Source organism: Kogia breviceps, chromosome 12 (genome assembly GCF_026419965.1).
Source record: "Kogia breviceps isolate mKogBre1 chromosome 12, mKogBre1 haplotype 1, whole genome shotgun sequence".
Taxonomy (NCBI): domain Eukaryota; kingdom Metazoa; phylum Chordata; class Mammalia; order Artiodactyla; family Physeteridae; genus Kogia; species Kogia breviceps.
This window is the reverse complement of record NC_081321.1, coordinates 36654184-36670851: the sequence shown is the minus strand read 5'-3', so window position 1 is coordinate 36670851 and position 16668 is coordinate 36654184. Positions and strand designations below refer to the sequence as shown.

The 16668-nt window shown below is 35.0% G+C and overlaps 1 protein-coding gene across 10 annotated transcripts in view; it reads left to right on the top strand.

Annotated features, from left to right (window-relative positions):
• The window catches only part of SCAF11 (SR-related CTD associated factor 11), a 70860-nt gene extending 60592 nt beyond the window's left edge, over positions 1–10268 (top strand). For 5 of the 10 annotated variants that reach the window (XM_059082084.2, XM_067009143.1, XM_059082087.2 and 2 more), the window contains 8 exons: positions 118–227; positions 1199–1300; positions 3067–3173; positions 3818–6523; positions 7598–7944; positions 8968–9186; positions 9549–9668; positions 9950–10268. In XM_059082084.2, coding sequence (XP_058938067.1) covers positions 118–227; positions 1199–1300; positions 3067–3173; positions 3818–6523; positions 7598–7944; positions 8968–9186; positions 9549–9668; positions 9950–10096 — 3858 coding nt within the window. In that variant the 3' untranslated portion in view covers positions 10097–10268. The remainder of the gene's footprint in view (positions 1–117; positions 228–1198; positions 1301–3066; positions 3174–3817; positions 6524–7597; positions 7945–8967; positions 9187–9548; positions 9669–9949) is intronic. The other 5 variants (XM_067009138.1, XM_067009140.1, XM_067009139.1 and 2 more) reach the window with 2 other exon arrangements.
• Positions 10269–16668: the final 6400 nt, after the last annotated feature.

Here is a 16668-nt window from a genome sequence, read left to right as displayed (position 1 = left end):
TTTTTTGGTATGATTTAACAGAAAAACCTAAATGAACTTTTTGGCTAACCCAATACTGTTTACCTATTGTGGAAAGATTTTGTTTGCAGTAACACCAACCTGTCTTTACTTTTCTAGCCTCAAAGATCAAATCCGTGTACAAATCATTGCTTCAGAAATTTTTTCTCCAATATCTTCTCTTCTAGTAGTCACACTGGAGAGTCTTCTTTTACCTGTACAGCTTACCGGTTAGTATTTTCTGCTTTTAATTTATGCTTTTTATATTTGATATTTTAGTTATTACAGTTAACTTTTGGTAGAAATTTAAACTTGGCTCAACAAACATGAAAGCACCTTGTTTTATGTTTTTGTTTCTTTTGGCAAATAAAGGGAAACCTGTTACTTTGTGACCCTCTATTATGCAGTGACTGCCTATTCTAGTGGTCTTCCTTTTCCTTAATAATAAATTAAGTTGTTCTACACAAAGTTTTTATGTGATAGAGAAGTAGGCTAGTTGTTAAATGATGAGGGAAGTACCTAATAAAGCACAACACTTTCAGAGTAGACTCAGTCATCTTTGAATCCTTAGTAACTGGCATTATAGATACTGAGTAGATATTTGTGGAATTTGAAGATTAAGTTGGAGTTTTAAAACACGTGGAGTTGGTTGAATGAACAAGACAGATTAAGATTGTGATTTAATTTTAGAGGTTGGCAAGTTACCAAAGAAAACAATTATATCTGAGTAGCCTTTTGAAAAACTGAACTGTACCCATTTTTAGTTTCAAAAATAACCATGCCGTCCTTTATTTTCTTCTTTTGTCTTATGCTTAGTTTCAGATGGCAAACTATTGCACCTAGAATTTTGGCTGGAACTGCTTGCTGTAACTTTGGTTCATGAGATAGACGTAGTGTTGCTTTTTTCTCTAAATAATAAGGATATTAGTCTGAATTGACTTTTTAAAAATTCTGTCACTTAAGATAGAAATTCAAGCGTTATTTTTATAAATCAGATTAGTACAATTTAGATTTATAATATAAAAATTTTAGTTTAGGAATGAGTTCATTTTGAAAGTTTAAATAGAAAAAGGTTCTTTTTAAAAAAAATGTGATTTATAATGCTAGGTATAAAAACTTCTGCTATTTATGGTATAACCCAGTTGTTACTCTGAACTTAGATATTTGGAATTCTGATGAGGGTCTAAAATTTATCTTTTAGTACAGAATTTATAGAAGTCAATGAAATCAGTGCATTGATTAGGCAGAAGAGACAGGAACTGGAATTGTCATGGTTTCCTGATACATTACCTGGAGTTGGAAGGTAAAAAAAAAATTGTTTACTAAAGTGTCTACATGCTAACATGTGCATAAGATATCATTAATAAGGCACAGAGGTATCTTATTGAATAGGTATGTTTCTAAGAAAGTTTTGTTTAATTCAACTTTGGTGTTTCGGATGCCTAATGAAAAGCCCCTATTTAAAGAACCCCTTGAAAAGTAAAGAATATTTTATTTATTTGTTTAATAAATGTAGATATTTGATTACTTTAACAGGGAGAGCACCCAAATGATGATTCATTATTAGTAATAGCATTCAGATCTTCCATCCTTCTTCTGTCTTTTCCTCCATTCCAATCTTCCCTGTGTGCTATTAGCTGAAGCACTGATTTTATCATGACACTTCTCATCTCCACAGTGTTATTCTAAATAACTACTTGATCAAGTCCCTACTTTGCCCTGGCATTCATGACTTTCTATAATCTAGCCCTTTCTTTCTTAGTTTATTCTGAAACTACTAATACATTGGTAGGTACACGATGTATACTTAAGTCAGGCTCCTATGTAAAGACCAAGTTCCTTGCCAGAATTTTATATTCATTCCTGTAACATTCTGTAACTTTTATATATCACTGTAATACAGTTCTGCAAAGGGCCTTCACCCTCTAGGAATAACAATGGAACATAAGTAAAATTAGAAAGTCGAGATATGTATAATATGAAACCTTTTCTTAGAGCTGTTTTCTTTGTACATGTGCAAGTTGCACATTGTTCTTCAAGCTTCTTTCCTCCTACTCCAGAATCTCACCTTAGACTGGGTGAGATAGTCTTTTGTTAGGAGACCTGACTGAATATAATATGAATCAGAGTAGGAAGAAGCTGAGAGGGTGGATTGGTTGTGAATGAAGAAACTTTGGGGTCTTAGCAGGTCCATAGAGACCCTGGGAACCTTGAAGAGCCATCATCCTCAGATTGAGGAATTTTAGAATATAACATAGCAATAGAAATCAGGTGTTTTTTTCCTTTTTAAAAATGTATTTATTTTGATGTTTTTGGCCTTAATATATGCTGTAAAAACATAAAGAAGTCTAATAAAAAATGTGATAAACATCCATGATGGTTATCACATTCAAAATTCAAGTGATGTAGTTTTACTTTCAGTTTTTGTTACTTTTTTTAAATGTATGGACTGATTCCCCTTTGACCTTGATAATTTCTTTAAAACCTGATTTGATTAACTCAACTAAATTATCTCATTGGTTGCCTGGAAGTGGAGGGGGGCTGGTGCAAGGGGCATGAAGGAGCTTTCTGGGATGGTGGAAATGTTCTGTTTCTTGTTTGGGGTGGAGGTTATACAGGTATATACATTGATCAAAAGTCATCACACTGTGCACTTAAAATCTGTGCATTTTATTTATCTGCATTTTATTATCCAAATTTATTATTTTTTAGAGTGGTGGGAAAAAAAGACTAAAAAATTTTTTGACAAGGTGTTACATTAACTTATTTAAACAAGAAACAACTGTTATGTATTAAGTTGCCTTTGATCTCCCTTAGCTATTAATTTATCAAAAAACGTTCTTTTAAAAAGTTTTTTGTTTTGTTTCTGTTTTTTGCAGCCAGTTGGTAGCCATCTTTGAACAATGAGTAACCTTGAGCTTACATTTTTAGCTATTTGGCAAAAAATAATTTAAGCACCCTATATTTTAATGTTGCTAACCTGATTTGGAAAATTAGTACCTTAAAATTGCTGGTTTAATTTTTAAACCATTTAAACAAAAATGTCTTTATTTTGTTTTGAATTTTCAGAATTAGTTTTATACCCTGGAATATTGAAACAGAAGTCCTTCCTCTCATCTCCTCTGTGTTGCCAAGAACTATTTTTCCAACAAGTACCATATCTTTAGAAAATTTTGGTAAAGTTTTTGAAATTCTTTCTAGTTTGAAAAAAGTTATTAGCCTCTTTCTGTCTCATAAAAACTATGAGTGTTGATGACTTAGAAAAAGTGTAAAATAAGGTATAGATAGTAAGTCCTAGATATTTCTAAATATTTGTACAGTGACTTGACTTTAAAATTGTCCCAACTAGAAAATTCCTTTTAAGAAATTACAGCTTCATGTCTTTGAGGAACTGATTAGAAGTCTCCTTTCTATTTAGGGCTTCAGTGTTCAAACCATAGATCTTTAAAGTAATATCTCCTATTAATTATGAATAGTTTGAGTCTTTACTATTTGTGGATGGATAGCTGTTGTCTCTTGCTTTTGCCTAGTGATTCATTAAGCAAATGGCAGTTATCAGATGAAACATTTTCTTTTTTTTAACCTATAAAATTCCCCACATGGATTCAAATCTTGGGATAACTCATTTCAGTAGCATTAAAAAATTGGTATTACTTAGGTGTTAGTAGTTATGCATTTATTTATAATTTGATTTACAAGTATATTTTGTTTCACTGTGTTATAGATGTCTATTTTATGCTAAAATAAGCTTAAGCCAAACTGTTATCATTTTTTGAAACATACACTTACTTTGTACTTTTTAAAAAACATGTATTATTAGGTACTTCTTGCAAAGGATATGCATTAGCACATACTCAAGAAGGAGAAGAGAAGAAGCAAACTTCTGGTGCCTCAAACACCAGAGGATCAAGACGAAAACCAGCAGCAACAACTCCCACAAGGAGATCTACACGTAACACGAGAGCTGAACCAGTCAGTCAGTCTCAGAGGTCCCCAGTATCAAATAATTCTGGGTGTGATGCCCCAGATAGTAATAATCCATCTGTAAGTGTTTCCTCTTCAGGTGAGTCAGAAAAGCAAACAAGGCAGGCTCCAAAACGGAAGTCTATAAGAAGAGGAAGAAAACTACCTTTACTGAAAAAGAAACTTCGGAGCTCTGTACCTCCCCCTGAAAAGTCATCTTCCAGTGATTCAGTAGATGAAGAAATAGTAGAATCTGACATACCACCTGTGTTAGAGAAAGAACATCAATCAGATGTAGAAAGTAGTAACACTGTGCAGATAAATGTAGAAAATGAGTCTGCTAATGGCTTGAGAAGTTGCACTGAGCCAGTAGAAGTAAGTGAGGAACATAGTGAGACCCATGATACAGAGGAAAGAGTAGAATCTTTATATTCTGAGTCTGGTACCCAAGGTCCTCCTGTGCTAGTTGGAGAGGAGGAGGAAATTCAAAAAGTTGAGAATACAGGTATAGAGGCTAATATTTTATGTCTGGAAAGTGAGATTTCTAAGAATACTTCTGAAAAAGGAGGTGACCCATTTGAAAATCAAGACCAAATAGCTTTACCTTCAGAATCAGAAGTAAAAGCAGATGGATGTACAGATCATCTTCCAAATGATTTTCTTAAATATTCAGGATCTGAAATTGAAGTACACCAACCTATATCAAGCCTAGGTGAGATCCCTGAGAATGCAGAGTCAGCAGTTAATGAAGAAAAAGTTATGGAGAGTCCTATAATAAAAATTATTGATCATAAAGATTCTACAGTAAAAACAGAACATCTTATTGACAGCCCCAAATTAGAATCTTCTGAGGGTGGAATTATACAAACAATGGACAAAAAATCTATTGAGAGCTCAGAGGTTCATTTGCTTGGGCATGTTAAAAATGAAGATTCAGAAATAATTGCAACATGTGATACTTCAGGAAATGAAAATTTCAATAGTATTCAAGACTCTGAAAACAATTTATTAAAAAAAAATCTTAACACCAAATTGGACAAATCTTTCGAAGAAAAAAAGACTGAATCTCTGGTTGAACATCCCAGATCTACAGAATTGCCTAAAACACATATTGCACTGATTCAGAAGCATTTTAGTGAGGACAATAATGAAATGATACCTATGGAATGTGATTCATTTTGCAGTGACCAGAATGAATCTGAACTCGAACCATCTGTAAATGCTGATGCTAAACAATTGAATGAAAATTCTGTGGAGCACAGTTCCCAAAAGAATATGTCATCTTCTGGTCCTTCAAATGAAAAGGTTGAAACTGTATCTCAACCATCTGAAATCCCAATAGATGCGATAGATAAAGCCAAAAAGCCTCGTACTCGAAGATCTAGATTTCATTCTCCATCTACAACTTGGTCTCCCAACAAAGACACTGCACGAGAAAAGAAGCGGTCTCAGTCTCCATCTCCCAAAAGAGAAACTGGAAAAGAAAGCAGGAAGTCTCGATCACCATCTCCCAAGAAAGAATCTGCAAGAGGACGGAGAAAATCTCGTTCTCAGTCCCCAAAAAAGGACCCACGAGAAAGGAGGAAATCTCAGTCTCGATCTCCAAAAAGAGATAGCACTAGGGAAGGCAAAAGATCTGAATCACTCTCCCCAAAAAGAGACACTTCTAGAGAAAACAGAAGATCTCAGTCAAGACTGAAAGATTCCTCCCCAAGAGAAAAATCCAGGTCCCGGAGCAGAGAAAGAGAAAGTGATAGAGATGGGCCAAAGAGAGATCGAGATAGAGAAAGGAGAACCAGAAGGTGGTCTCGATCCAGATCTCGTTCTAGGTCACCATCAAGATCTAGAACAAAAAGTAAGAGTTCATCATTTGGTAGAAATGACAGAGTCAGTTATTCTCCTCGATGGAAGGAAAGATGGGCAAATGATGGTTGGAGATGTCCACGAGGAAATGATCGATACAGAAAGAATGACTCAGAGAAACAGAATGAAAATACAAGAAAAGAAAAAACTGACATCAGTCCAGATGCTGATGATTCAAATTCTGCTGACAAACATAGAAATGACTGTCCCAGTTGGGTAACAGAAAAAATAAATTCTGGGCCTGATCCGAGGACCAGAAATCCAGAAAAGTTAAAAGATTCTCATTGGGAAGAAAATAGAAATGAAAATTCAGGAAATTCTTGGAATAAAAACTTTGGTTCAGGTTGGATGTCGAACCGTGGTAGAGGTAACCGTGGCAGAGGCGCTTACAGAGGTGGTTTTGCCTACACAGATCAAAATGAAAACAGGTGGCAAAACCGAAAACCCCTCTCAGGGAATTCAAATAGTTCAGGGAATGAGACTTTCAAGTTTGTGGAACAGCAGCCCTATAAACGGAAAAGTGAGCAAGAGTTCTCATTTGATACACCGGCAGATAGGTCAGGGTGGACATCTGCATCTAGTTGGGCTGTGAGAAAGACTCTGCCAGCAGATGTACAAAACTATTATTCACGACGAGGGAGGAATTCTTCAGGTCCACAGTCTGGATGGATGAGACAAGAGGAGGAAACAACTGAACAGGGTAACATTATGTTTATTTATCAACACTTTTATTTGAAGAAAGAAATTATAAATTTAATACCTTATTTATATGAATTGAAATAATCCCTATTTATAGTTTTATGTGAAAATGAATCCCAGTTATTTACAAGTCACTTTGTATTATATAATAGATATACACTTCAATATTTATTTTCTTTTTTCACTCCATGCCTGCCCCAAACCTTGCCAAAGACATAAATATTTTAAGTATAATTTGCTACAGTAGAAGAATTTGAGATAGTCCTATGCAGGATTTAAACTCTGTTTCATTTATATCAGATGTGTATACTTGAAAATTTTTTTAAAATGTTTCATTTGAATTCTATTTATTTATTTATTTATTTATTTATTTATTATGGCGTGTTGGGTCTTCGTTTCTGTGCAAGGGCCTTCTCTAGTTGTGGCGAGTGGGGGCCACTCTTCATCGCGGTGCGCGGGCCTCTCACTGTCTCACTGTCTCTTGTTGCGGAGCACAGGCTCAGTAGTTGTGGTTCACGGGCCTAGTTGCCCTGCGGCATGTGGGATCTTCCCAGACCAGGGCTCGAACCCGTGTTCCCTGCATTGGCAGGCAGATTCTCAACCACTGTGCCACCAGGGAAGCCCTACACTTGAAAATTTTTTGCTCATTGTTTTCCTATAAATAAGTCACTGCTAAAAAAAGATATATCTTTCCTTGACTTTTCTTGGGAACATTGCAAGAAAAACTCTGTTGCATATTTTTTAAAAGTGATTAACCTTCTAATTTAGTAATCTAATTAAATTTTATGTGATTATTTCTTTACCTAGGAAGTTTCTTGAGCTACTGATTCTTTGTGAGTGTTGACCGATGTTATTGTGTGAAGTTATGCTTTAAAATAATTTTAGTTGAATGTTTTCTTTCAGCTAGAAAATCAGCCCACATTATTTAGGAATGACAGGATTAAACTGAATAATTGGGTATTGGTTTAGGTGTTCTGTTAATTGCTATTTTATTGTAACCAGTGGTTCTTTGTTTCTCTGGCTAAAGAAATTTGTAACGTGATTTTTTTTTCATAAGCCTTTTTTCTTTTGATAGATTCTAACCTAAAAGACCAAGCAAACCAACAAGGTGATGGTTCTCAGCTACCTATAAATATGATGCAACCACAAATGAATGTAATGCAGCAACAAATGAATGCACAACACCAGCCTATGAATATCTTCCCATATCCAGTGGGTGTTCATGCTCCTTTGATGAATCTCCAGCGCAATCCGTTTAACATTCATCCTCAGCTGCCCTTGCATCTGCACACAGGAGTACCTCTCATGCAGGTAGCTGCTCCCACCAGTGTATCTCAGGGACCACCACCACCACCACCCCCTCCCCCTCCATCCCAGCAAGTCAGCTACATTGCTTCACAGCCAGATGGAAAGCAATTGCAGGTATGTTTTCAGCAACTCAAGTTTAATCAACATAGCCATTGTAAACATATAGCCATTAGGGACAGATGTTCAAGAAAGGGCTTCCTGGCTGGATATCCATACACAGTGACTTATTTGGCTAGGTTTATGGTAAACCTTCATAACCCCTTTTTCACTGTCCTTCTCCAAACCTCCCACTCCCAAATGAGAAAATGAACTGAATACATAGTATCAAATCTGAGCTACATATAGGCTATTGCTGATACCCAAACAGATTTTTCGGTCAGGTTAAAAAGACCAAATTATAAGCCAAACTAGAATCAAGTGGTGGACACTTTCCCTGATTTATTGGACTTTTAGGGGGTGGGAACTTGTTGTGATTGGGTACTGTGATAAACCTTGTACTGTTTTGTTCAAACACCAGATAAAGCTGTTCATTGTCCATTACCCTCTGTGTTTCATTTTCATGGATTTACCATGCTGAAAAAAGTGCCTCTGAGGCACTTCTTAAATATAGAAAAATTTCAATAATAATCTGTAAACATTGTGTTGATTATAGTTTCATGTTTACATCTCAGAAATTCTAGAATCCTGACAGCAAGAGTTGGAAGACCAGGGGAGTGGGAATTTGGGATCTTGTATCTTTTTCTGTTGTCAACTCACTGCAAGTCATTTGACTTCACTGTCTCACTTTCCTCCATCTTTGAAGGGGGGGCACCTACTCTAAAGAGTCTTGTAGGAAAGATAGTGTTATTAATGCTGCTCTGCTTCTTGTTGGTTTTATTGTTGCTGTCAGAACGTGACAATACATACATATTTTTTAAAAGTCATCATGAAATATTTAAATGGGGCTCTGTTTAAGAATGTTACTCATTTTTCTTCAGAGTCCTTTAGATATAAATGACCTGAAATATGCATTTCCCTTAAGTACTTAAGTATTGGATTGCTTTGATTTTTTGTTTCTGATGTTATTTCTAATAGGTGACTAAAAGACTGTTATTGAGTACAAGTAATTCATTAACTGATGATAACTCTTTAAAACAGGGTATTCCTAGTGCTTCTCATGTAAGTAATAACATGAGTACACCAGTCTTGCCTGCTCCGACAGCAGCCCCAGGAAATACGGGAACAGTTCAGGGACCAAGTTCTGGTAATACTTCGTCATCAAGTCACAGCAGAGCTTCTAATGCTGCTGTAAAATTGGCAGAAAGCAAAGTAAGTGTTACAGTGGAAGCCAGCGCAGATAGCTCGAAGACAGACAAGGCAAGTTCAAAGTTGAGAGCAACCTACATAATTCTGTATATGATAAAGATGAAAAAATAACAGCTTTCTATTGTATAAGTGGTGAAGGGAATTTATTGTTGACAGTCTTAAATTTCAATATTATTTAAAGGGTCTGTCTAAATATGTTGGTGCCAATTGAATTACTGGTAGTATTTCATATTTATTTTTAGAAATGTTTGGTATGTGTTAGTAAACAACTGTTTTGTATTTATAACACTAATATTTGAATAGTTCCTTACAATATTGTAAATGTATAGTGTTTTCAATTTTATATTTTTAAAGAATTTTTTTTGAAAGTATGTGATTGGGCAAATAATAATTATACATTTTCCTCTTATCAGAAATTGCAAATTCAAGAAAAAGCAGCACAGGAGGTAAAATTGGCCATTAAACCATTTTATCAAAATAAAGATATCACCAAGGAAGAATATAAAGAGATTGTGCGGAAAGCGGTAGATAAAGTAAGTTATAGCTTTAGTGGAGTTATGTACATATTGTTTTGAACATGCCTGTTTTAATAAAGGAATGCTTAATTACATTAATTAAAATAGTAAGAGGTAGCTTCTACCATTCTTGTCTGTTTTTTTACCTTTTGAGATAACGAAACATGTACCTGACAGGAGATAATGAAACATTTTAAAATATCTGGTTATCTCTGGCATATTTGTTTTTCATAAAGCTTTCCATTTTCCTTTAATCTGTTTAAGTATGAGAAAAATATTCCCCCTTCTTTTTTTTATAGGTTTGTCATAGTAAGAGTGGAGAAGTAAATTCTACTAAAGTGGCAAATCTGGTTAAAGCCTATGTAGACAAATACAAATATTCACGGAAGGGAAGCCAAAAGAAAACTCTGGAAGAACCTGTGTCTACTGATAAAAACATAGGCTGAAGTGGGGAGCACTGTAAAGGACACTGTCAAGATACCTGCAAAGTGCAATTTCAACATGTACCTTTAATGGAAAATCATGCATAACTGTGATTGAATTTGGTTTTGATAAAATTATTTTTTTTAATGTAGGATATAATGTTTTGCTCTAAATAAATATAGTTCTGCACCGCAACTTCTATATCTTTTCCTCCCTTCCACCCCGCCCCCAAAATAAAAACAAATTCAAGGGAAAGTAAAGGGGTTAAAGGAATGTGCATTTTTACTAGGACTGTTATATTGTGGATACTGCAAGATGTACAGCTTTTTGATTTGAACAATGGAGTGCATAAATGAGGAACTTCTAAGTGCACTGGTTTTGGAAGAGATATATATAATACATTTATTCTGTCAGGCTAAAAATAAAGTATGATCTTTATGATTTTTCTCTCTTAATTATACAAAAATAATGTATTACCATGAAAAATATTTCTAGTAACAGAACATACCAATTGCAGGGTTCCTACTGTGTATTTTTAAAGCACACATCTGAGTAAATTGCTTAGATAGAAAACAAATTATCACACGAGTAAAATTCAGTGTTCAAAACTTTAGAACACTGTTTACCTATTGTATCACCAAATAAAGGTTATGCTGCTTGTTTTTCTTTTGTGCCTTTTTTTCCCCCAGTTGAGATGAAACAGTTTCATTTGCTAGATTTACAACTTCGGCAGTCTAAGCTCTGTTGAATTTAGAAGACCTGTTTGGAGAAAGTGTTGACTTTGTAAAAATTATGTTCTTCCATAATATCTTCTACTTATAGAGATGGTAAATTGTGCCAATTGGAGAATTGCTTTTAAGTAGTAACCCTTCCCTGTGGCTATGGTAGAATCATGACACTTGCTTCAGTGGCTTTCAGGTTGTTGCTCATCTGACTAATCACTAATGAAATTCTTTTCACATTTGAGAAATCTTCAAATGCTTTACAGTGAATAAAGTGTTAATTTGGTGACCATATGGTGGCCATTAACCATGTTGCGAAATTCTAGACATTAAAACCGGTGTTTTGGAAAAAGGAGAGGAATTAAATAATGGAGTCTTGGTTAGGCTTTCAGGGACTAGAGATTGGGTTTTTTTTTAGTATGGTTTTTTTTTTTTTAGTACTATTTTTATTAAAGGTAAGTTTAAAATGTTCTAGCCTTATTATTTTATTTGGCATCTTGGAAGAAAAAAATGGATTATTTCCATGATAAACTGTTTCATTCCAGTAACAGTTTTCAATAGATACCAAATAACTGGAAAGCACTTCAGATAAGATGTTAATGGCACAAAGATGGATCTGTGCCTCAGTGAGACAGACTGACCCTTGTACTAGCTAAATAGTGAAAGCAGTACTCTTTAGGACTGTGCTTTTCTGAAGTAAAGATCACCTGTTTCTCAATTTTATGTGTATAATACTTTCCTGGTGCTAGCTTTGATAGGAGAATTTTGAAATATTGGCCCCAGTAATGATTGTGCTAGTTCATAATCTTTATTAGATTATGAGTATAATCCCAAAAGTGGTAGAAATATTCCAAGCAGTTTCTGATCTTTATTCTGCATTTCTGGGCATTTGTAATATGGTATTCTACTGATTTATATATATTTTTAATTAAGGTTTGTGTTTAGATAATGATGGGGAAAGAGTTTTGGAAGTATATTTCTTCTAATAAAAATTAAGACAGTGTTTTAAATATCAATGCACACCTCATTTGTTTGTTTTGAACTCTAGAAACAATTGTGTGAATTTTTAATCGATTTTGGGTTAAAGCTGGTTCACATATAGAAAATTTTGTAGCAAATTGCCTAAATTGTTTAATCACACATTTTTCCGACATTTTCTTTCAGTGACATTTGGGAGTTGGATGGCAATTTAAAATTTGCTTTATACCGTTTAGCTTGCGCAAACATGTTTAAAAGTTTTGAAGAAAAAATAGGTGGTGTGGTCAAGAGTTAAAAGTCTCGCATCTTTGGTAGCAGTGCCAAGAATTAATTCCACCTTTCTTGAATAACAAGAGTGTACCCTGTATCTGGTTGGGGTACTGGTTGGCCTGCAACTGAAAAGCTAATGAAGACTATTACTGGACTAGAATCAACTTTGAAATATTTAAGAATGTATTAGAAAGTGCATGCTTTATGTTAAAAAAATACATTGCTTTTTAACATTTCCCATTCTTTTATCAGAAATTTACATTAATTTTGCATGTGCACCAACTTAATCAAAAACATTTTGTGGGGTTACAGATTCCTCTTGTTATTTATGAAGATTCAGTATTAACCTTTGAAACCTTGGTCTCTTTAACTTTCTAGTCATATTGACTGATGTTTTAGGCTATAGTGATGCCTAGAATTTTGAGACTAAAATTAGTTGTTATTTTAACATTCCAAAATTTTTGATTTTTCTCCTCTGGTAATTATATTTTTTCCATTATTTTCCTTTAAATGGCCACAGTGTGTACTGCTTGAATGTTCCATCCAAAAGATGTAGCTTCACAAGCACAGTGCTTGCTCCATGGTCCATGAGACATTGTTTGTAGTATGAGGATGGAGTGCTGTCTACTGAAACAATACTCTTATTAAACAGATATGTAGTATGTAATATTTTCTAATAAATTCTTTTGATAAACAAAGTAGTGTCTTTAACATTTTATTATTAAGATTCCTGGGAAGTGGTGACTTTCACCACATAAACTCTTTCCAAACGTGTTGCAGTATTTCTTGGATTTGTACCAAAGTAGTTAGGCTTAGCATCATAGTTAACGTAAATGTCTAAGTTGTAAAGCAAGCGGAGTTAGCTATCAGCATGTATTTTAATAGCATTTTTCCTAATTACATATCATTGCAGGAAATTAGAAAACCTGTAAAAGAGGGAAGAAACCTAAAAACAAAAGGAGAAAAGTAGCCTGTTATCCTACCACGTAAAGGTAACAACTGTTAACACTGATCAAACTGCACGTAACTATGTTGTAACATCTTTTTCACTTAATGTATTGAGAAGTTTCCATTTTAATAAAAATTCTGCAGCATGACTTTTAATAGCTATAATAGTATTCTATTACAGATATACCATTACTTAAAACAGTCCTCCACTATTGGATATTAAGCTATTTTTACTAATATAAATAATAAAATTAGCAAAATGTAAATTGTACTAATATAAATGACTGTAAACATCTTTATACATAAATTGTACCCATATCAGGTTTTTCTGGGAATTGATTCCTGTAAGTGGAATATCTTGATCAGTTTTTATTTCCCCCTAAAATTTTTTAAGATGTAATTATATACATACACTTGAAGTGTAATTTTTTAAATTCAGTTTAAAACTGAATATATTTAGTTTAAAACTCCATCGTTTTCCTAAGCTGATTTGTCTCTGCAGAGAACCATCAGAAAGTTATTTTTCCCAAACGCTTCAATGCATTTATAAGATGCTTTTTAGGGCTCCCGGAAAATAGTTTTCACAGATCTTTTTCCCCAGCACATGAATTATATCCTGTAAACTTGTGCATTTCTAGTCCCCTTAATAACTTGAAGATATAGTTATGTCCATGTTCTATTTTATAGGGGCTATATCGTGTTCCTCTGTTGATGGACATTTTATGTACAAGTTTTGGTTACTAGAAACAATGTTTTAACTAACACCCTGTGTGACTTACCTCTGCGAATCTTTTTGTATACAAGGTTACATTGAATTTCAGGATATACACATTTTTCATTCGGATAGATGTTGCCAAGTTGCTCTCTGAAAAGTGTCCTAATTTATAGTCCCTCCACGGTGTCTGAGCTTATAGTTTACTCTTAGTTCCAACTTTGATATTGTGACAGCATGTAAGATTGCTCATTTTTAGGGTCTTAATGAACATTCATTTTATTAAACAGTGCACACCTACTGTGTGTCAGGAATTCTTGGATTCTTCACATATTACCGGGTTTAATCATACCACAGTTTTCTAATAGCATATTAAGCCTGTACTATGTGATAGGCATTCTGTCAGACATATTTACCTTATCTATAAAACTAATTCTAGTAATTATCTTTGTTCTACTGATGAGAAAATTGAGATGCGTAAAGCTTTAACTGAGTTACCTAGTTACACAGCTACTTTGTGATAGAGCCAGGATTCAGACCTAGGATCGGTAGATGCCAAAGTCTGCTTGACTTGGGGTGTTAAGTTGAGCTCACAGATGTAAACCAACATATCACATGTGGGAGTAATAGCTGAAATAAAAAGTATAGTGGGAGCACAGAACTGACTTTGCTTGGGGGAATAAGGTGCGAGGAAGGGTGATAAAACCAAAAAACCTTTAAAGGGAGTGATAGCCTTCAAAATCAGGATAGTGGTCACTGATGTGGGAGAGGGAGGAGGCTGTGACTGAGATGGGAGAAAGGGCTGGGAAGGAGGGGGGCTACCAAGGTCTGCTTCTTGACCTGGGCAGTTGTTACATAATAAACTCTACTCTTTATGCACTTTGTTATATGTGGTGGTATATTTCACAGTAAAAAAATTTGTAAAAAAAATCCAGAGGCCAGCAATTAACTCAAAGCCATTGTTTAGATTTTTTGGTAGACAAATTTACCATTCTTCATCCCTTCCCTTTCAATCTAGTCTCAGTGGGAAAAAGAAATCCATGAATTTGGGGAGAAAAATAATTCCCCACTGAAAGAATAATTATGCATCACATAAAATATGCTTCTGTAAGAAATGTGCAAGAGAATGAAGTGTGCAACACTTAAAAGTGTGCTTTCTATATTTATTAGATGGTGGCAGCTTTCAGCTCCCTTTTTTTTCTCTTTCAATGATGAGCATTTTTATGGACTGTGACCTTTCCCCAAATAAGTTATGTTTTTGCTTATTAAGTTGAATATTTTTCCTTTTTATTATTTATTTTTGGTTGCATTGGGTCTTTGTTGCTGCACGCGGGCTTTCTCTAGTTGTGGTGAGTGGGGGCTACTCTTCGCTGTGGTATGAGGGCTTTTCATTACGGTGGCTTCTGTTGTTGCAACAGCACGGGCTCTAGGTGTGCAGGCTTCAGTAGTTGTGGCACGCAGGCTCAGTAGTTGTGGCTCGCGGCCCTTAGAGAAGCAGGCTCAGCAGTTGTGGCGCACGGGCTTAGTTGCTCCGCGGCATGTGGGATCTTCCCGGACCAGGACTCGAACCCGTGTTCCCTGCGTTGGCAGGCGGATTCCCAACCACTGCGCCACCAGGGAAGCCCTCAGCTCGCTTTTTTCACTGTTAATTTTTTTAACAAATCATGCCAAGTTCCAAAGCATAACTCAAAAGTTGCCGGTTCTCAGGCAACTGCTCTGCAAGAGTGGATTTGTTTAAAAGGGTCAACCTGAAAATTAGGCTAGCGTTATCTTTCACAGTTAGCTGTAAACAGGGCATAATATCTGATAAGTCAGTGAATCCTCTCTAAAGCAAAGGCTAAACATTTTCCTCATGAATTTAGGGAAGCTATAATATATAGTCAAGGGATTCTGGAAGCCTCAACCAAATGTGGTTCAGCCTTGTGTTTTAATTCCAGACTACACTTTGTGGAGCCCATTAGGTTTTCTTGGTGGCCAAACCATTTCTCTGCTTAGCAACATCTAACTCACTTTGCTCCTCCCTGGAATTCTTCGTTTTATTCCATGCATTTTGTTTGTGTGAAAAGTGTTTATAACTTTGATCTCTTACTAGTTATTTAAGCCCTGCACTAGTTAATCTATAACCTCTCTCTTCCTTACCACTATACAGTCTGTCAAATATCTACAGCCCCTTAAAGTCTCTAATTAAAAGACATTTTTTCTCCACAGAGCCCTTCCCACTTTGCCTTCCTCACCCATCAATCCAATGAAGCCTGTCAAATGATGGAACTCTCAAAACACTTTATAATTTTCTTATGGCCCTTGTCGTACCTTTTCTCCTTTATTACTATTTGGTCAAAATGACCCACGTGGTTAATCCTGTAGCTGTGCTTCTGCTTAGCAGCTCGTTTTGGTGATAAAGAACATTGTGCTTCTCTGTTGTTTAATGCTTTAATCACAGTGATTAAGATCAGGACAGAAGTCACTTATCCAAAACATTCTCATTTTAAAAATCATTTTTATTGTCATTTTATGGTTAAAAAAACATACATGGCATGACTATAAAGTAATGAGACGAGTTTTCATGTGTGGCTTCTATTACTGAGTCTCATTAGTATATAGTCACATCCTGTCTTGAGCTTGGAAGAAAAATATGCCTTGGCTATATGATTATCAATTTTGTTACTTAAAATTTATTGGGTGCCAACAGCACTAGGCACATATATAACACAGAATTTACAGTCTCTATGTTGTAGACTATATTATTTACATAGATTTCTCAAAGATAACATTAAAGCATGTATTTACAGAACTTTAGACAAAAATAACAATACTGGAAATCAGCAAGTTTCTGTCTAGCAAGGAGCACCTTTTCATGAATGAGGGTTATGCAGAACTAATTGTGCAAGAGCACTTTAATTCCATTACCCAGCAAGTCCATGTTATTTCATTATATAGTTCTATAAAGCTATAAGACAAAAACCTA